Source organism: Thunnus albacares, chromosome 24 (genome assembly GCF_914725855.1).
Source record: "Thunnus albacares chromosome 24, fThuAlb1.1, whole genome shotgun sequence".
Taxonomy (NCBI): Eukaryota; Metazoa; Chordata; class Actinopteri; order Scombriformes; family Scombridae; genus Thunnus; species Thunnus albacares.
The window spans coordinates 12281902-12303001 of NC_058129.1; the positions used below are offsets into that span (position 1 = coordinate 12281902).

At 39.1% G+C, this 21100-nt stretch overlaps 2 protein-coding genes across 7 annotated transcripts in view; both read right to left on the reverse strand.

Moving 5' to 3' along the window:
• Positions 1-1511: 1511 nt before the first annotated feature.
• The window catches only part of LOC122976030 (protein NLRC3-like), a 165428-nt gene continuing 145839 nt past the window's right edge, over positions 1512-21100 (reverse strand). Inside the window, exons 3-10 of the mRNA XM_044344277.1 lie at positions 14676-14745; positions 14322-14471; positions 11979-12101; positions 9647-9769; positions 8577-8699; positions 6922-7044; positions 3458-3702; positions 1512-3373 (exon numbers count right to left, since the gene is read on the reverse strand). Coding sequence (XP_044200212.1) covers positions 1512-3373; positions 3458-3702; positions 6922-7044; positions 8577-8699; positions 9647-9769; positions 11979-12101; positions 14322-14471; positions 14676-14689 — 2763 coding nt within the window. The 5' untranslated portion in view covers positions 14690-14745. The remainder of the gene's footprint in view (positions 3374-3457; positions 3703-6921; positions 7045-8576; positions 8700-9646; positions 9770-11978; positions 12102-14321; positions 14472-14675; positions 14746-21100) is intronic.
• The window catches only part of LOC122976034 (periodic tryptophan protein 2 homolog), a 75137-nt gene continuing 72888 nt past the window's right edge, over positions 18852-21100 (reverse strand). For 5 of the 6 annotated variants that reach the window (XM_044344286.1, XM_044344284.1, XM_044344285.1 and 2 more), the window contains 4 exons: positions 19811-19950; positions 19578-19728; positions 19376-19450; positions 18852-19155 (listed from right to left, as the gene is read on the reverse strand). In XM_044344286.1, the coding sequence (XP_044200221.1) occupies positions 18990-19155; positions 19376-19450; positions 19578-19728; positions 19811-19847 (429 nt within the window). In that variant the 5' untranslated portion in view covers positions 19848-19950 and the 3' untranslated portion in view covers positions 18852-18989. The remainder of the gene's footprint in view (positions 19156-19375; positions 19451-19577; positions 19729-19810; positions 19951-21100) is intronic. The other variant, XM_044344283.1, reaches the window with a different exon arrangement.

The following is a 21100-nucleotide window of genomic DNA, read 5'->3' on the forward strand; positions in this document are numbered from 1 at the left end:
CAAATGAATCAAATTAAATGTGAAACTTCTATTATGAATTTAAATAACTGGGTACATACAAGACGTACAAGAGGAAAACACAGTCGGTGAACTGACCTCAGAGTCTCCAGTCTACAGTTTGGACTCTCCAGTCCAGCAGACAGAATCAATCCTGAGTCCTGCAGGTTGGAGTTTCCACTCAGGTCAAGCTCTCTGAGATGGGAGGGGTTGGACTTCAGAGCTGAGGCCACAACTTCACAGTGAGTCTTTGAGAGTCCACAGTCCTTAAGCCTGTTATTACAAATTATATTACAGTTAAATATGCTAAAATCAAACACCTCTATGATAAATATAGACACTATGCATTTTGATGACAAAGCACATTGTGTTTTGAGGGGTCAGCAGCTCCATATAGTGCATTTATGGTAAAATGCTGTCTGTTGTGATAAAATGCTGACTGTCAAAACACAAATCCTTAAGTCCTGAAGTTCTTTTGCTGGATTTGTATTAAAACTAGGAGGTGAAGGATAAACTGTAAAATGTAACATTGTTTATAATTAAACAGAATAACTGTGTTCATAAGTGTAAACACATCAACTACAAAGTTTTTCTTTGTTGTGAAAAATTGTTGTGAGAATAACTGGTTTACAATTTTGGCAACAAGCAGCTGTAACACAAGCTGAACACAATTTAATAGTTTGTAAGTTTTACAGTGTGCATGTATGTAAAGGAGGGATGTATGATATGTCAGTGGCTGATATTTTATTGGCCAAGAAATGAGAAAATGTAACTACTGTATTGTTATTGTTTTGGTAATTGAATTTCAGTCAATAATTGTGTCCGATAATGCAGAGCCTTTTTACAGTGACTGTGGACTAGTGACATCATTGTAAACCTGGTTGTGAACAGGGACTTTTTAAGGTCAGGTCTTGTGTTGGTACTGGAGCGGACTGAGAGTAACAGAGCAGACATGGTTTTAGAGTAGATTATAGTAGTCTGTACAGTCCTGCCTCTCTTACCTTTCTCTCCTCTGCTCTTTGTGTTGCTGCCTGTTTTCACAAGGCCAGCGTAACTTACAAACAAAAATAACCTACATTGTTTTAAGATTAATAATATTGGTTATCGTATTGGTATCAGACACAACAAACATAATTATCAATTGTTGTCATTGGCCCTGAAATACCTCTTCAGTGCATCTTTAATGTAAAGTGATTCACACTTTACAGCATGCACTATACATTTACATTACACTTTACTGTAATATTGATATGATTGATGTAATATTGGCTTTATAATGTTGATATTTTGTTTCCCAATCACTATCAACACTGTAAAACACACCCTTAAAAATGTTTATCTTTGTTACAGGTACAAAGAATACAACGTTTGGAGACCAAATAGACTCTTCAGAGTTGGGTACAGAGGCAACAGGAAGTATCTAAAACATTTTAGACTGAGCAGCTGGACATGAGAGATGTGTGTGTGTGTTCTGCAGTGACTGATTTATAATGTTGATCAGATCACATCTGGACTTACACAGCCTTTCTGCAGTTCCTCACAGCTGGGATCAGTCTCAGTCGTCCCTCATCTGATGTGTTGTACTTCTTCAGGTCCAACTCATCCAGAACCTCCTCTGACATCTGCAGCATGTAGGCCAGAGCTGAGCAGTGGAACTCAGAGAGTTTCTTCTCTGATCTGTTCTCTGACTTCAGGAACTCTTGGATCTCCTGATGTACTGAGCGGTCATTCAACTCCATCAGACAGTGGAAGATATTGATGCCTCTGTCAGGAGAGACATTAGTACTCATCTTCTTCAGGTTGTTGATGGTTCTCTGGATGATTTCTTGACTGTTCTCGGTCTGACCCAGCAGGCCTCCTAAGAGACTCTGGTTGGACTTCACTGAGAGGCCATGAAGGAAACGAACAAACAAGTCGAGGTGGCCATTTTCACTTTGAAGAGATTTGTTCATGGCTCCCATCAGGAAGTTATCCAGGGATGAGTGACTGTAGTCTTCTCTCATGAAGTGATGCCTAGATAAGAAACTGTGGGGGTTTTTTCCCAGGAAGGCCTTCAGTACCCTTGTGTTCCTGCTGGTGTAACAGTGGTACATGTAGACTGCAGCCAGAAACTCCTGAACACTCAGATGAACAAAGCTGTAGACTCTTTTCTGGAAGATCACACTCTCTGTTTTGAGGATCTCTGTACAAAATCCTGAGTACACTGAGGCCTCAGCGACATCAAGACCACACTGATCCAGGTCTTCTTGGTAGAACACAATGTTTCCTTTCTCTAGTTCTTCAAACGCCAGCCTCCCCAGCTTCAGAAGAACTTCCCTGTCAGCCTCCATCAGCTCCTGTGGACTCATCTCATGTCCCTTATCATACTTGTGCTTCTTCCTCTTTGTCTGAACCAGCAGGAAGTGTGAGTACATGTCAGTCAGGGTCTTGGGCAGCTCTCCTCTCTGGTCTGTAGTCAACATGTGCTCCAGAACTGTAGCAGTGATCCAGCAGAAGACTGGGATGTGACACATGATATGGAGACTCCTGGATGTCTTGATGTGTGAGATGATTTTGCTGAACAGATCTTCATCACTGAATCTCCTCCTGAAGTACTCCTCCTTTTGAGCATCAGTGAAGCCTCGTACTTCTGTTACCCTGTTAACACATGTAGGAGGGATCTGATTCGCTGCTGCAGGTCGGGAAGTTATCCAGACGAGAGCCGAGGGGAGTAGATTCCCCTTGAAGAGGTTTGTCAACAGCATGTTGACTGATGACTTCTGTGTGACATCAGACACGACCTTCATGTTCTTGAAATCTAATGAAAGTCTGCTTTCATCAAGGCCGTCAAAGATGAACAAAACTTTACAGACAGCGAGCTTCTCTGCTGTGACCTTATGTAATGTTGGATGGAAAACATGGATCAGCATGAGAAGACTGTACTGCTCATCTTTGATCAAGTTCAGCTCCCTGAATGAAAACAGAATCACCAGACTGACATCTTGGTTTTCCAAGCCCTCTGCCCAATCCAGAGTGAACTTCTTCACTGAGAAGGTTTTTCCGACACCAGCGACGCCGCTCGTCAGAACGACTCTGATGTCTTTCTTTTTGTCAGGTGAGCTTTTGTGTTTCTCTTCGGCTGTAAAGACTTTAAACATGTCGTGACACTTGATTGGAGCGTCATGGAGGATCTTCTTCTTGGAAGCTGTCTCAAGCTGCCTCACCTCATGTTGGGTATTAACCTCTTCACTCTGTCCCTCTGTGATGTAGAGCTCAGTGTAGATGCTGTTGAGGAGGGTTTCACTTCCTGCTTCATCAGTTCCTTCAGTCACATGTTCACATCTCCTCTTCAGACTGATCTTATGGTCATGTAAAACCTCCTGGAGAGCAACATTCACTAAAACAGAGAAAACATGTGAGACTAAACAAAGACAATCTGACAATTATTCATTATTATCAACACAAAAACAATCAGTCTTACTTTGTACAGTGATGGTCTGACTGTCTGTCTGCAGTCCAGGTCTTGTTCTGGATATTTTTCCACACTGAGGACATGAGAAGTCTCCTGATGAAGCAGACTGGTCCCAGTATGAGTTGATGCACTGTCTGCAGAACCAGTGTCCACAGCTGGTAGAGACTGGATCCTTCAGGACGTCCTCCTGACACAAAGAACAGCAGGACAGCTGCTCCTCCACAGAAACACCACTCCTCTTCTTCTTCTTCTCTCTGTAAAGACATTTCTTTATCACTAATATGCTTCATTGATTGTTGTTGAAAAATATTAAGATTTGGCAAACACTGTCTAAAATCTCAGACAGTCACAGAGAATAGTAAAAGTGTAGCTTCTTCTCTGACAATAATTGTTAATTTTATTCAAACTCTCCTGTTTTCATAAATACATATTTAAGTCTTGTAAACTGACATAAAGAGATTCATTTGTCTCTCTGCTGAAAACAATCTTTAAAAACAATCTTATCTGGCTGTCTTACTAAACATTTAGTGATCTGCTTGTAGTTTGCTGTTAACACAAACTCAACACTTCCTGCAGCTGCTTCACTGTAAAAGCCTTCCATTAAAGAGAGCTGATTATGTCCTTTACTGCTTTACAGTCCCTTTGGGCAGCTTATTTTGGGTTAGTTAGGTTTGAACTGAGGTTAGAAGTGGTCTAAAACTTGTGGTAGACCAGCAGTCTAAGACACACAGCATGTAACAGTGTGTGACATGCACTAGTAAGGTCCACTTACTGATGATTCAGAGCTTTCAACTGCAAGCTCCAAAAGATTAGTAAGTGGACCTTTGAGCTTAATTTTCTTCACCATATTTTATATAAGCTGTTAGCTGAAGAGAAAACTCAAACACATTATCAAGGTGAGCAAAGCATTTCTACAAATAACCTTTTCACCACATGTTGCACTATTATGATATGCATTCAATAGGACATCTGGTAGCTTATAACAGCAGATCTGAGGTATATTTTGAGTAAAGAAGGGGATTAGAAAAATAATGAAATATAAATCATTTATATATCTCCCATTTTAATTAACTTAGAATAGGGATTATGATTATAAATAAAATCTAACTTACAAACTAACTAACTACTTTTTTCACCAAAACATCCAAAAAAGAGATGGCTGTCTCTAGTTTGTATCCCAGTATACCTCACAAGGACGGCCTGGAAGCTCTGAGTTATTTTTTGAATCTTAGAACTGAATTGGATCCCTCCATGGAGTTTTTGTTATCTTTAACCAGGGAAGTATTGACAAAGAATTATTTTAAGTTTCAGGACCAATATTATCTCCAACATCAGGGCTCAGCTATGGGCTCACAGGTGGCTCCGTATTATACAAGTCTGTGTAAGGGGAAATTTAAGTTAGATTTTATTCATAATCATAATCCCCATTCTAAATTAATTAAAATTGGAGATATATAGATGATTAATTTTTCATTTGGAGTGGTAGTGCTAATGACTTGAAAGAATTCCATGCATACATGAACTCAAGGAAGGAATCTATTAACTTAACATTGTGTTTTGATGTTGGATGTATCTCTTTTTTGGATGTTTTGGCAAAAAAGTGGGAACCTCTATACACACGGTAGTATATAAAAAGAAAACAGTCAATTATTGAGGATGAGACGCATCTGTAAATCGGACGATTCTTTTGAGTCACATGCTAAAGTCTTATGTGATAATTTTAAGTGTGTAGGGGTTATGGAGAGACGTTATTGGATCAGCATCTTAAGAGGGTACGCCTAGTTCAGCGATCAGAGCTACTTAAACCAAGGGAAGGATCTCTTCTCGGGGCTTGGCACCAGTGTCTACATTCAGTTCTATCTTTAAGTCACTCCAAAAAGTAGTGAGTGAACATTAGCATATTTTTGGAGAGCGACCCCCATATTGCGAGTGCATTTCAAATTCCATCAATACTTTTATAGAGGTCCTCCAACTTACGCGACCTCTTGGTGAAGTCTGATTTACCTGAGAGTTACATGCACTTTTTGTCTCAGATTCCCAGTGGTAACTTTCCTTGTCATAATTGTGTACACTGTTATGCTATGATTCAGGGTAATCATTTCACCCACCTGAAATCTGGTGTGGAGATTAAGGTTAAAGGCAGGATTACATGCAATACCAAATATGTTGTTTATTTGTTAAGATGTCCATGAAATTTATATTACGTTGGTAAAACAAAACGAGAGTTCAAAACCAGGATCTGTGAGCATAAGTGTTCCATCCACAATCATGACGATATATCATCTGTGGCTAGGCATTTTAACAGCCATAACCATAGTTTGTCAGACTTACATTACATGAGCATTGAAACTGTGAATATGCCATGGAGAGGTGGCAGAGACAGAATCCTTCTACAGAGGGAGACGTACTGGATACACTCCCCGAATATCCTCATTCTCGAGGGGTTGAATGAACAGATTTCATTTTCCTGTTTTCTAGTGAAGAATCTGCTACATGATTGAGGTGTTTGCATTTCAGTTTATTTTATTTTACTTTATTCATTTTATTTGTTTGATTCACTTCATTTTTTTATTAGTATTTATGTATTTATTATTATTATTATTATTATTGGTAGTAGTAGTAGTATTTTTATTTGTCTCTCATGAACTGAACAGAATTTGGTTTTGTTTTGGTTTATTTGAGTTCTACGAGATGTCATAACTCTAAGCTCTTAGAAATTGTGAATATGCCAAGGAGAGGTGGCTACAGCGACAGAGTTCTTCTGTAGAAGGAGACATATCGGACGCACTCTCTAAATGCCTCGACTCTCAATGGACTGAATAGGAGATTTCATTTTCCTTTTATGAACTTAAGATATTTTTTTGTATGATCTGTATATAATTCTCTATGATGTGCCACATGAATGAGATTTGATTTTTATTTGATTATTTCCATAAGTCGTTTTTGCTTTTTTGTTTATTTTGTTTATTATGTTATGACTCATATGTGTAGCTCCCTCTGTTTGGATGAACCTGTTGTGTCAGTTGTGGATGTCTATAATAAGCTCACCTGTTGTGGATTGTGTTGATTGCCAGCATACACTCTGAGGAAGGGCACCTGTATGTCAAATTTAAAATCAGTTGACTAGGTGTGCTGTCCTAATCCCCTTCTTTATTCAATGTCAATATTCTAAGGATTTAGCACCCGGCTTTTTGATTGTGAGTTGAGTGTGTTGAATTACATACTTTGAGTAAAAACGTGAGAAAATGAATCACACATTTGAAACACATCCTTTCAGTGACAGTGACTTCAACGTTGGGGCAAAGATGTATGAATATCTTTTTGAAATGTAAATTCTGACATGGAGGGTTGCTATAGAAATACTATCTGTAGTTTCTGCATCATGAATAGAAATATTGTAGCAGAGCAGCTTGTCTTCATCCTCACTGAATCATCTTCCATCAGGTCAGTTTACAGCAGAAACAGTCTCTTACTTTGTGTCTGAGGGTCCAGGTTCATTACTGAAGTTCAGAGGAGGACGGTTGGACCGGTTACTCTTCATAGACAGACAGTCTGATGCTGGAGACTCTGCTCTCTGTCTGTGCTCTGTTTGACCTCTGTAACACCACCAAGATGTTTTTATTCATAACATGTGAATCCTTGATAAATTCTCTGATGACAAAGCCATTGAAGGAGCTCTAAACACACAAACTGCTGCTCCTGCAGATAATAAGTCGCAGATTAGATCACAGCTTTTCTAAATGACTGACAGCTGACACAGATACTAACTCAAAGTCAAAAGCTTCGCAATTTAGCATCACAAAAGACGTTCCAGGTCACCTACCAAACTTGAAGTTGCTCTGGTTAATTCTCTGGGAGGAATTTGTTAAAATACAACACTTATAATTGGCTTCACTTTGCAAAAAAAAAAAGGCACAGTAAATTCAAAGTGGCTGACTTCCTGTTGGACTACATCTGCCTACCAAGTTTCTTACATCTACATCAAATTTAAAGGTTGGGGTTGTGACTTTAACATTTTCTAGGGGGCACCCTTGAGCCATTTTGCCACACCCAAGCCCAAGATCCATATCAGATATCAAATGTTGCCCCTTTTGATGCATGTGAAAAGTTTTGTGAGTTTTCAAGCACCCCTAGCAGCTCTTAAATGCTAAAAGTAATTAGGGAATGCTATAGAGCCAACCTGCCACACCTAAGCCCAATTGTGATATCAAATTGAAATATTTACTAGTTCGAACATGGATCCAAAGCTATTGAAGGAGCTCTAAACACACAAATTGCTGCTCCTGCAGATAATAAGTCGCAGATTAGATCACAGCTTTTCTAAATGACTGACAGCTGACACAGATACTAACTCAAAGTCAAAAGCTTCGCAATTTAGCATCACAAAAGTCGTTACAGGTCACTTACCAAATTTGAAGTTGCTCTGGTTAATTCTCTGGGAGGAATTTGTTAAAATACAACACCTATAATTGGCTTCACTTTGCAAAAAAAAAAAAAGGCACAGTAAATTCAAAGTGGCTGACTTCCTGTTGGACTACATCTGCCTACCAAGTTTCTTACATCTACATCAAATTTAAAGGTTGGGGTTGTGACTTTAACATTTTCTAGGGGGCACCCTTGAGCCATTTTGCCACACCCAAGCCCAAGATCCATATCAGATATCAAATGTTGCCCCTTTTGATGCATGTGAAAAGTTTTGTGAGTTTTCAAGCACCCCTAGCAGCTCTTAAATGCTAAAAGTATTTAGGGAATGCTATAGAGCCAACCTGCCACACCTAAGCCCAACTGCGATATCAAACTGAAATATTTACTAGTTCGAACATGGATCCAAAGTTTCTTGACTTTTTGTGCAAACCGAAGGCCTCAAACCTGTGTTTGTAAACTGAAAATTGATGCAAGAAATCCAAAATGGCTGACTTCCTGCCGGGCAGAAAAAAAAACTTAATTATGTCCTGAATGATGAGGACAATGATCCCACCAAATTTCATGAACATCAAAGCAGATTTATTCCAACATGGATCTGTGTTTGAGGGCGCTATGGAGTAGGCGGTGCTACACAAGTGGATCATTAATGCAGCAATACATTTAGCCATTAGTCAATCAGTTTACAGCAGAAACAGTCTCTTACTTTGTGTCTGAGGGTCCAGGTTCATTACCGAAGTTCAGAGGAGGACGGTTGGACCGGTCACTCTTCATAGACAGACAGTCCCATGCTGGAGACTCTGCTCTCTGTCTGTGGTCCGTCTGACTTCTGTAACACCACCAAGATGTTTTTATTCATATCATGTCAATCCTTGATAAATTCTCTGATGACAAAGCCATTGAGGGAGCTCTAAACACACAAACTGCTGCTCCTGCAGATAATAAGTCGCAGATTAGATCACAGCTTTTCTAAATGACTGACAGCTGACACAGATACTAACTCAAAGTCAAAAGCTTCGCAATTTAGCATCACAAAAGTCGTTACAGGTCACTTACCAAATTTGAAGTTGCTCTGGTTAATTCTCTGGGAGGAATTTGTTAAAATACAACACTTATAATTGGCTTCACTTTGCAAAAAAAAAAAAGGCACAGTAAATTCAAAGTGGCTGACTTCCTGTTGGACTACATCTGCCTACCAAGTTTCTTACATCGACATCAAATTTAAAGGTTGGGGTTGTGACTTTAACATTTTCTAGGGGGCACCCTTGAGCCATTTTGCCACACCCAAGCCCAAGATCCATATCAGATATCAAATGTTGCCCCTTTTGATGCATGTGAAAAGTTTTGTGAGTTTTCAAGCACCCCTAGCAGCTCTTAAATGCTAAAAGTATTTAGGGAATGCTATAGAGCCAACCTGCCACACCTAAGCCCAACTGCGATATCAAACTGAAATATTTACTAGTTCGAACATGGATCCAAAGTTTCTTGACTTTTTGTGCAAACCGAAGGCCTCAAACCTGTGTTTGTAAACTGAAAATTGATGCAAGAAATCCAAAATGGCTGACTTCCTGCCGGGCAGAAAAAAAAACTTAATTATGTCCTGAATGATGAGGACAATGATCCCACCAAATTTCATGAACATCAAAGCAGATTTATTCCAACATGGATCTGTGTTTGAGGGCGCTATGGAGTAGGCGGTGCTACACAAGTGGATCATTAATGCAGCAATACATTTAGCCATTAGTCAATCAGTTTACAGCAGAAACAGTCTCTTACTTTGTGTCTGAGGGTCCAGGTTCATTACCGAAGTTCAGAGGAGGACGGTTGGACCGGTCACTCTTCATAGACAGACAGTCCCATGCTGGAGACTCTGCTCTCTGTCTGTGGTCCGTCTGACTTCTGTAACACCACCAAGATGTTTTTATTCATATCATGTCAATCCTTGATAAATTCTCTGATGACAAAGCCATTGAGGGAGCTCTAAACACACAAACTGCTGCTCCTGCAGATAATAAGTCGCAGATTAGATCACAGCTTTTCTAAATGACTGACAGCTGACACAGATACTAACTCAAAGTCAAAAGCTTCGCAATTTAGCATCACAAAAGTCGTTACAGGTCACCTACCAAATTTGAAATCGCTCTGGTTAATTCTCTGGGAGGAATTTGTTAAAATACAACACTTATAATTGGCTTCACTTTGCAAAAAAAAAAAAAGGCACAGTAAACTCAAAATGGCTGACTTCCTGTTGGACTTAGGGTATGGGTCTGAGAGGCTTTTTTTTTCAATCTGAAGATGTTACATCTGCCTACCAAGTTTCTTACATCTACATCAAATTTAAACGTGGGGGCTTTGAATTTGAAATTTTCAAGGGGGTGCCCTTGAGCCATTTTGCCACACCCAAGCCCAAGATCCATATCAGATATCAAATGTTGCCCCTTTTGATGCATGTGAAAAGTTTTGTGAGTTTTCAAGCACCCCTAGCAGCTCTTAAATGCTAAAAGTAATTAGGGAATGTTATAGAGCCAACCTGCCACACCTAAGCCCAACTGCGATATCAAATTGAAATATTTACTAGTTCAAACATGGATCCAAAGCTATTGAAGGAGCTCTAAACACACAAACTGCTGCTCCTGCAGATAATAAGTCACAGATTAGATCACAGCTTTTCTAAATGACTGACAGCTGACACAGATACTAACTCAAAGTCAAAAGCTTCGCAATTTAGCATCACAAAAGTCGTTACAGGTCACCTACCAAATTTGAAGTCACTCTGGTTAATTCTCTGGGAGGAATTTGTTAAAATACAACACCTATAATTGGCTTCACTTTGCAAAAAAAAAAAAAAAGGCACAGTAAACTCAAAATGGCTTACTTCCTGTTGGACTTAGGGTATGGGTCTGAGAGGCTTTTTTTCAAACTGAAGATGTTACATCTGCCTACCAAGTTTCTTACATCTACATCAAATTTAAACGTGGGGGCTTTGAATTTGAAATTTTCAAGGGGGTGCCCTTGAGCCATTTTGCCACACCCAAGCCCAAGATCCATATCAGATATCAAATGTTGCCCCTTTTGATGCATGTGAAAAGTTTTGTGAGTTTTCAAGCACCCCTAGCAGCTCTTAAATGCTAAAAGTAATTAGGGAATGCTATAGAGCCAACCTGCCACACCTAAGCCCAATTGTGATATCAAATTGAAATATTTACTAGTTCGAACATGGATCCAAAGCTATTGAAGGAGCTCTAAACACACAAATTGCTGCTCCTGCAGATAATAAGTCGCAGATTAGATCACAGCTTTTCTAAATGACTGACAGCTGACACAGATACTAACTCAAAGTCAAAAGCTTCGCAATTTAGCATCACAAAAGTCGTTACAGGTCACTTACCAAATTTGAAGTTGCTCTGGTTAATTCTCTGGGAGGAATTTGTTAAAATACAACACCTATAATTGGCTTCACTTTGCAAAAAAAAAAAAGGCACAGTAAATTCAAAGTGGCTGACTTCCTGTTGGACTACATCTGCCTACCAAGTTTCTTACATCTACATCAAATTTAAAGGTTGGGGTTGTGACTTTAACATTTTCTAGGGGGCACCCTTGAGCCATTTTGCCACACCCAAGCCCAAGATCCATATCAGATATCAAATGTTGCCCCTTTTGATGCATGTGAAAAGTTTTGTGAGTTTTCAAGCACCCCTAGCAGCTCTTAAATGCTAAAAGTATTTAGGGAATGCTATAGAGCCAACCTGCCACACCTAAGCCCAACTGCGATATCAAACTGAAATATTTACTAGTTCGAACATGGATCCAAAGTTTCTTGACTTTTTGTGCAAACCGAAGGCCTCAAACCTGTGTTTGTAAACTGAAAATTGATGCAAGAAATCCAAAATGGCTGACTTCCTGCCGGGCAGAAAAAAAAACTTAATTATGTCCTGAATGATGAGGACAATGATCCCACCAAATTTCATGAACATCAAAGCAGATTTATTCCAACATGGATCTGTGTTTGAGGGCGCTATGGAGTAGGCGGTGCTACACAAGTGGATCATTAATGCAGCAATACATTTAGCCATTAGTCAATCAGTTTACAGCAGAAACAGTCTCTTACTTTGTGTCTGAGGGTCCAGGTTCATTACCGAAGTTCAGAGGAGGACGGTTGGACCGGTCACTCTTCATAGACAGACAGTCCCATGCTGGAGACTCTGCTCTCTGTCTGTGGTCCGTCTGACTTCTGTAACACCACCAAGATGTTTTTATTCATATCATGTCAATCCTTGATAAATTCTCTGATGACAAAGCCATTGAGGGAGCTCTAAACACACAAACTGCTGCTCCTGCAGATAATAAGTCGCAGATTAGATCACAGCTTTTCTAAATGACTGACAGCTGACACAGATACTAACTCAAAGTCAAAAGCTTCGCAATTTAGCATCACAAAAGTCGTTACAGGTCACCTACCAAATTTGAAATCGCTCTGGTTAATTCTCTGGGAGGAATTTGTTAAAATACAACACTTATAATTGGCTTCACTTTGCAAAAAAAAAAAAGGCACAGTAAACTCAAAATGGCTGACTTCCTGTTGGACTTAGGGTATGGGTCTGAGAGGCTTTTTTTTTCAATCTGAAGATGTTACATCTGCCTACCAAGTTTCTTACATCTACATCAAATTTAAACGTGGGGGCTTTGAATTTGAAATTTTCAAGGGGGTGCCCTTGAGCCATTTTGCCACACCCAAGCCCAAGATCCATATCAGATATCAAATGTTGCCCCTTTTGATGCATGTGAAAAGTTTTGTGAGTTTTCAAGCACCCCTAGCAGCTCTTAAATGCTAAAAGTAATTAGGGAATGTTATAGAGCCAACCTGCCACACCTAAGCCCAACTGCGATATCAAATTGAAATATTTACTAGTTCAAACATGGATCCAAAGCTATTGAAGGAGCTCTAAACACACAAACTGCTGCTCCTGCAGATAATAAGTCACAGATTAGATCACAGCTTTTCTAAATGACTGACAGCTGACACAGATACTAACTCAAAGTCAAAAGCTTCGCAATTTAGCATCACAAAAGTCGTTACAGGTCACCTACCAAATTTGAAGTCACTCTGGTTAATTCTCTGGGAGGAATTTGTTAAAATACAACACCTATAATTGGCTTCACTTTGAAAAAAAAAAAAAAAAGGCACAGTAAACTCAAAATGGCTTACTTCCTGTTGGACTTAGGGTATGGGTCTGAGAGGCTTTTTTTCAATCTGAAGATGTTACATCTGCCTACCAAGTTTCTTACATCTACATCAAATTTAAACGTGGGGGCTTTGAATTTGAAATTTTCAAGGGGGTGCCCTTGAGCCATTTTGCCACACCCAAGCCCAAGATCCATATCAGATATCAAATGTTGCCCCTTTTGATGCATGTGAAAAGTTTTGTGAGTTTTCAAGCACCCCTAGCAGCTCTTAAATGCTAAAAGTAATTAGGGAATGCTATAGAGCCAACCTGCCACACCTAAGCCCAATTGTGATATCAAATTGAAATATTTACTAGTTCGAACATGGATCCAAAGCTATTGAAGGAGCTCTAAACACACAAATTGCTGCTCCTGCAGATAATAAGTCGCAGATTAGATCACAGCTTTTCTAAATGACTGACAGCTAACACAGATACTAAGGGGAAGATGGAACAAATTATTTGAATGAATAATTTTTAATATACAAACACAAAATCAACCACTGGGGATAGAAAAATAATGTCATTGGCAGAGGTTATTAAAATTAAAGCTGCAAGCAGCGATGACCGATGAATGATTTTTGAGTACCTTGACCCCAAGACTCCAGGAACAGCACTGGGATTTGATGCAAATTTGACATAGCAGCCGAACCATGTAATTACAACTTCCAGGTCCGTCACGTGATGCCCATTGGCGCAAAAAGCATTTTTCCTACACACAATCATGGGAAAAGGCTAAACTGGAAGTAACTAGCTAGGCCGGCAGAAGTCTCTGGTGCACATGCTTTATGGGCCTCACAGATGCGGAAGATCTGAGTAATTTTATAACTGGAAGTTGAACTTTCTTGGCTTCATGTATGGATGTATAAAGAGAACTGGATACAGCATCGGAGGCAGGGCCCTGTTCATTCCTATGAAAGTTGTGGTGAATGACGCCAAAAAAGTTTGACTTCTGAGTATAAAAGTATTGTGCTTTGGAGCCCACTGGCAATGCCCGAGCCAAATCACTATAAAAGATATAATTTCCCCTCACTTCTGATGCACATGCAAAGTTTTGTGAGTTTTCGAGCATCTTTAACCCTCAAAAATGCGATTCATTGCAGAGAAGAAGAAGAATTGCTTCAGATACAATAGGCCTTCTCACCACTCTGACCTAATAATCTCTACAAAAACAACAGATTCCTCATGACTAATGAGTCATATAAATGAGTTGGTAGCAGCTCTCTTACTTTGTATTTGACGATCCAGGTTCATTACCAAAGGTCATAAAATGATCATTGTACTGGTCACTCTTCATAGACAGAACGTTGGATACTGGAGGCTCTGCTCGGCCCTCCTCTTCCTCCACACGAGCACTCATCTTGTGGACTTCAGTCAGTCTGAGAGGTAAACCAGTAACACTGACCGTGAGATTAGAAAGCAAGATTCAAGAGAAACAAATTACTCAAACAAGTTATTATCTCCCCGTTTTATTTCCTCTCTTTATATCCACGCAAGTTCATTCTAACTCTTCTCCCCTCTACAGTCCTCAGGGAGGAAACTGAGACTTTCATAGTAAAATAAGAATGTTTATTAACACTCACCCTGTGTCAGACATCAGTTTTTATCCATCTGCTCTGCTCCGTTGAAGACTTTCAGTTCCAGTACTGCCACCTACAATAAATCACACAACTCTGTCAACGTGTGTGTGTGTGTGTGTGTGTGTCATAAACATGTTTATGAGGATCTCTTTTGGCTTAAACAGGTTAAATTAAAATAGGTTTTGGTCAAAATGTTAGTACTTCAGGTAACCCTTTATAATACAGTTTGGAGTGTAACTTCCAGTCATTACCATGTTATTTACCAGAACTTGCAGTGTTATATAACTTTTTTCTTTTGAATTTTGCCTTCATTTGTTAGTCTAGGACAGGTCTTCACACTGAGTTGCTGAGTTCAGTGTCATCCTCAAGGGAACATCAATAGTAAATGTTACAATAAAAAGTTGTGAGGATAAAACTTAGCCTACTTTTAATCTTTGGAAATTATTTCTAGTGTTACTACATCTTCTTATTCTTATGACTTTTTGCTGTTCCTAAAACAGAAGTTTTCTGCAGGTACTTGGTATCAGCGTTTCATCTCATATCATATTAAGTACTTTATTCGTGGTTCTGATGATGTCGCTCGTAATTAACAACCCCTCCTCTTTCACACACTTTGTTTATTCTATTCATAAACGTTGAGCTGTTCTTGGGGGCGTTTGTCTGTTTTAATGTCAATTTCGTCCTACATTCGAATACACATTTTCACAATTTCATCATTAGACTTCAGGGGTTTCTTATGTTTTTTCACAGTGCTGTCAAGTCTTTTTTTCTTTGGTTTTACCTGCATAACCACATACAAATTTGTTTTGGGCTCTGAGTGCTTCGAAAACACAGGTGATCTACGCTCAACACTGTACCTGAACGCCTCCTGTGTAAACGGGGAATCTATGCTGAGTCTCTATCACGGTTTGATGTCATTTATGGTCGCTCTAGCTTCTCTGTCCTCTCCTCTGCTCTATTTGTTGGTGTTTGTGTTTAGCTTAGTTATTATCGTGTATTAAAATGTGTTAAATTTCTGTAAATTTAGCTACTGGCTGAAACAGCCCCTCCTCTCAACCAGCAGCAGACGGAGGAGGAGGAGGAGGACAGGATGAAGATACTGATTGATGTCTGTGTTCTTCATTCTTTTTAAACTTCACGCAGTATTTTAATGTCAGGAATATTATTTATTTTATTGACATTTTTTTATTTCTTTAAAGTGAGATATTGTTGAATTTATATAGTGACTTTGCCGACTGTTCTGAATTTATTCTTTCTTTAATAATTCAAAAAACGCCAATTCTTTGGTAATGAAAAAGAACCGATAAAAGTATTGATAAATACTCTTATTTCATTCCACCAGTGTAGTCAACAAAGCAACATAACTCATCACTATAACGACCATCTCTACTGTTCAGATCATTTTAACACCCGCAGACACAAACATGGTGAAAACTGTTGGCTACGTTACCTTTAGATACTGAAAATAATCTGAATCAAGATGATGAATGACGGTGAAATTAATCAGCAGATTCAACCAGGAAACCAACCAGAAGAAGAACAAACATGTAACTCACAGCAGGAGGTTTTTAAGGTCTGTTGATTCACAAACAGTCTCAACTCTCTGTATTCATCTTTAACCTGAAGTGTTCTTTAAAGAAAAACTGATAACAGAACAGCAGCTCTGAACTTTGGAACAAAAAACCCGGAACAAAAGTCAAATATTAACAGACTTTATAAATTTTTATGGTTGGATCATAAAGTCTGATGCAGGGACGCTGGAAGTCAGTCACAGTTGGGACGTCATATTAAATGCTGCGCAACATTCATGATTTCTGTATAAACTTGAACGGCCAACAATATTTTACACCAGTTTTAAATCATTTTACACTTCAACAGAAAGCAAACTTGAACACCAACATGCTGTATGACAAAGCAGTATAGTAACATGTTCAGCTATATTGTAACCAAGACCAAAGTGTGGAAACAACAGGTAAATAAAAGGCAGAGCCTCCATTTTAATCCAGTTCAGGTAGAGATAGTCATTCATGTGAATGTGGACGCTGCACATTTATCTTTAAGAAAAAGAACCAGAGTCAAAGAAAAGTGTCAGTAAGTTAAAACAATGAAGTTTTATTCAGTGTTGTCCATTAATTCATCATTTACCAGACTTACATTTCCTTAATGATGATAAAGTGGAATCTGACTGTGTATCAGGCTGCAGCTACATTACATTTTAAATATATTAGTTCAGCTTTAATCTGACGGGGATAAAACACAGGTAGGCAGCAACTGAAGATGAAAAATATAGTTCAAGATTTAAAGAATATATAGATCAAAGACATAGAGACATGACTGTAAACTCAGTCTGATCCAGTAATAATGTGTTTGGTGATTTGCACTTGAAAAGGCGTCGAGGTTAAAATACAGCAGATTTTAAATGTTTAGACGTCTATTTGTATCTTGTCTCAACAGCATTCAGTGACTTTATTTCAGCTACTTCAACAAATGTAGTAAATTTAAACATTGTCACTGAAATGCTGTTAAAACACGTTCAGACTATGCTCCCTATTTAAAAAAACTCACTTTCAAACTACATTCTGCAGCTGCACCATGATCCTGCTCACTTTAAAATTTTAATATATAATCTCCAATATTATAAGAATGATGTTCCATCAGTGCAACCAATCACATCATGAGTGATAGAGATAATTATAAAGCTTCATACCCATTTTAAAAAAATTAAACTGAGATTACACATTATGTGCAGTAAACATTTCAGTGCAGGAGCTGCTCTGATAAACTGACAGCTGTCTTGTGTCACAGTGTTATAACAGAAGGACATGCAGAGGTTTGATTCTGAGCTGAGGCTGAATTCACGCTGTGTAATATTTGAATGTGAGAGAAAAAAAAACGCTGTTCAAAGAAAGACTGATGTGCATTAAAACGGTAACTCGAGTAACTAAACCAATATCCTACAAGGATTTTGATTCTGACATACAGTAAAACTCTGCTACTGAATGCGCATTTATACAGACTGAATGAACGAGGAAATCAAACAGCGTGTCTGACAGAGAGAAACTCAGGGTTTGTCAGTTACTGCGGTAACTGATCCACAGTTTAAGCTAGCTTAAGTTAGCTATCTGAGTTTCCCTCATCTCACTAAACCCGCTTTCTGAAACAGGCCCCTGGTTGTCTGGACAGCCACTGTTAGGCTCAGTGAAGCCAGATACCGAAAATATATTCTGGGTATGTTGAACTTGCTTTCGTAGTACAGGTCTTTCAGCGAGGGCTACGTGAGAAAGAGTTCGACACAACACCGGAAATACCACACAAACAAGTTATCTACCCGTTTTATTTCCTTTCTTTATAGCCACAGAAGTTCATTCTGACTCTTCTCCCCTCTACAGTCCTCAGAGAAGAAACTGACTGAGACTTTCATGGTAAATAAGAATGTTTTATTTACACTCACCCTGCGTCAGACGTCAGTTTTTATCCATTTGCTCTGCTCCGTTGAACTATTTAGTTTCACTTCTGCTACCTGTAAGAAATCACCTGAGGAGGCGGAGAGACCTCAAAACTCCTCCTTTAATTCATCCAGTAGTTGCTGAGTTCAGTGTCATGCTCAAGGAAACATCAATAGTAAATGTTAAATAAAATTTGTCTTATCAAGTGTGTGTTGGGATTTAAACTGGTAACGTTGTAGTAAATATAAAAAAACAAAACAACTGGTACAACTGAGGCACTTTGAAGGACAAAGAATTTTTTGAGACATCCGGTCAGATGTAGGACATGCTTGAAGGACTACATCTCCCAGCTGGCCTGGAGGAGTATATTGCAGAGTCAAAAGACCATTTGTGCTGCTAGATTCTGACCAGAAGGTTACTTGAAAAGGGGAAGAAGCTTCAACTGCATATGCCAGGTTATCTTAAAACATCTAAAACATTTCATCATAAGCACTGCACACCCACACAGGTGTTCAGTTTCTACTTGATTAGATCTGCTCAGGTTGAATGTGGACGGAGGTGTGCTGGCAATTACGTGAGGTCTCAAAACTTCAACGGCAGAGTCAGAGAGATATCAATCAATCTCAATCTGTACATACATGCTCACACAAGTCTATTCAGCCACAATAAGTGGAATCACATGTCTGAGTCCGGCAAGACCTTTAACCCAACTGAAAGCAGACCAAAGAAAATATAAAACTTGCACATTTACACATGAATTTAATAAAAAACAGTTTACAATCATTTTTAAAGGACAAATATAACTGTTTGCTTTGACAGTCCAACATTATTATTCTCCATTTGTGGCGATGTTGTTGGAATGAGGTCAGGCCTACAGCATCATCTCTGCATCCTCCACAGAGGCCTCGCTCATCTCCTCAGACAGCTCCTCTTCATCCTCCTCCTCGACCCCCTCATCCTCCTCAGCTGCTCTCTTCATGCCCCTCTGCTTGGACAGGGCCACGGCATAACGAATGTTGTACATGTTAAAGTCACACCTGAACACAGAAAATACACATGCAAAATTACTGACTTAACATGACTCGGTTTGAATTTGGGTTTCGAGATTCTCTGTGGACACTTGTACTGTAACATGACGGCATTCAAGGAACAGAAAGAGGAAAATGTATAAAAAAACAATTTATTAAATGTTTTGACATTGCTAAAGATCTTTATAAGTGTAGGAAAATTGTGCAAATGTAAAATATTGACACTTACAGTTTGGACATATTGTCAAAGTGTCTCTGGATGCTCTTCTGCAGCGCCTGCAGGGTGGGCAGTATGGCTCCTGACCTGCAGAGCAAACATCATCAGGTAGAGTCAATCAATCAATTTTACTTAAAATCTTGTGCCAAAGATCTTGTGCCATATTATAATTTAAAACAGATGAATAAAAACTAATAAAGGTCTGGAAATGGACCTGTTCTTGAGTTTCTGTCCGTGCAGCATGAGCAGGCTCTGGGCCCAGGTCATGTAGAACTGCAGGTGACCCGACTTCTCCAAGCACGCCGCCACAAAGCCCAGCAACTTCTCAACGTAAATGTCCGGAAGAGAACCACAAACCACTCGGACTGGAAAACACACACACACCCCCAATCCATATTGTACAAGGATTTTCAGCTTCAAAAGGTAGTAACTCAGCTTTTCTCTCACCTCGGGGAGTGAATAAGGTTGAACTCTGGAAGTTCATACAGGTGGATGATTCCAGAGACAAAACCTGTGACCAGGATGTCGGCTTGTGGTAGGCAGCGGCTGTCAAGTTGTTAAAATCCCTCTCCTTATTGAAGAAGTGCCTACAAGAGCAGAGGCGAAAGAAAATATATTTGAGCTGCAACTTCTAGAGGCAGCTGATGTCTTTATTATCAACGTAAGAGTTGGCTCTTGTTGGACATTATGAGTCATAATCTGGTATTTATCTTCACCCTGCACCTTGATATCTTTTTTGGAAGAAGTTTCTGGAGATTTAATTGAAAAGAAAAATAACTATGAGGCGTTGGCTCAGAGGTAGAGCACACACTGATTTTCATTACAAATGCTGATGCTGCTGTTACAGTTTTAAAGCAGCCAAGGGACAAATTAACCTGCACTGTGTGTAGCCAACTGCCTAACAGAGAGGCAGATATTTGAAACTCAGTGTCACAATGTTTTTTTGGAAAGACATCCAGCTGTGAAGAACTACTGCGGCTCAGAGAGTGGAGTGAAAACTGTTATATGTCTTTCAGGTTTGACACAAACAACTTTACTCTCCAAAAATACAGAAACTAAAATCAACTATGACACTCAAGTCTCAACTAAAGATAGAGACACGACTAAATGTGATGGGTTATAACAGATTATTTCACATAAATTAAGTAAATGAAAAAAACTTCCTACTACAACTGCCAGCATATGCAAGATTAGTTGTTACTAAATATTTATACACAGTAACTTGTTTAGACTGAAGAGAAAAAGGGGTAATATGTGATATGGTCAACACATCTGATGTGACACTTGTTCAAAATGATGTTTAATAATGAAGAAAACTGAGAAGATTTTAAATGACTTTTCACAAAAACAACACATTATACCTCAAATTACAAAATGTTATGCTAATCAGACTAGCGATTAGCATAACCGGCGAGAAATTTTGTGAATGCAGTTTTTTGAATAAAGTTCAGGGAGAAAACACACTTCTTAATATGTCCGTGACACACTAAAACCAAAACGATGGAGGTCAAACAAAAAAATCAGTTTGTGTGACTTTGTTGCATTTTCAAAGCATCAGAGCTGCAGATGGATGAAGCGAGCTGATGACGTGTCTCTGCTTTCATTTACTTTTTTCTATTTACATCACAGCGCTACAGTTCACCAGGTATTTATCACACAGTCTGACAGCCTCAAACTGATATCGTACAGTCTGACACAGATTGCAATTGAGATTTTAATCACAGGCATCTCGCACAA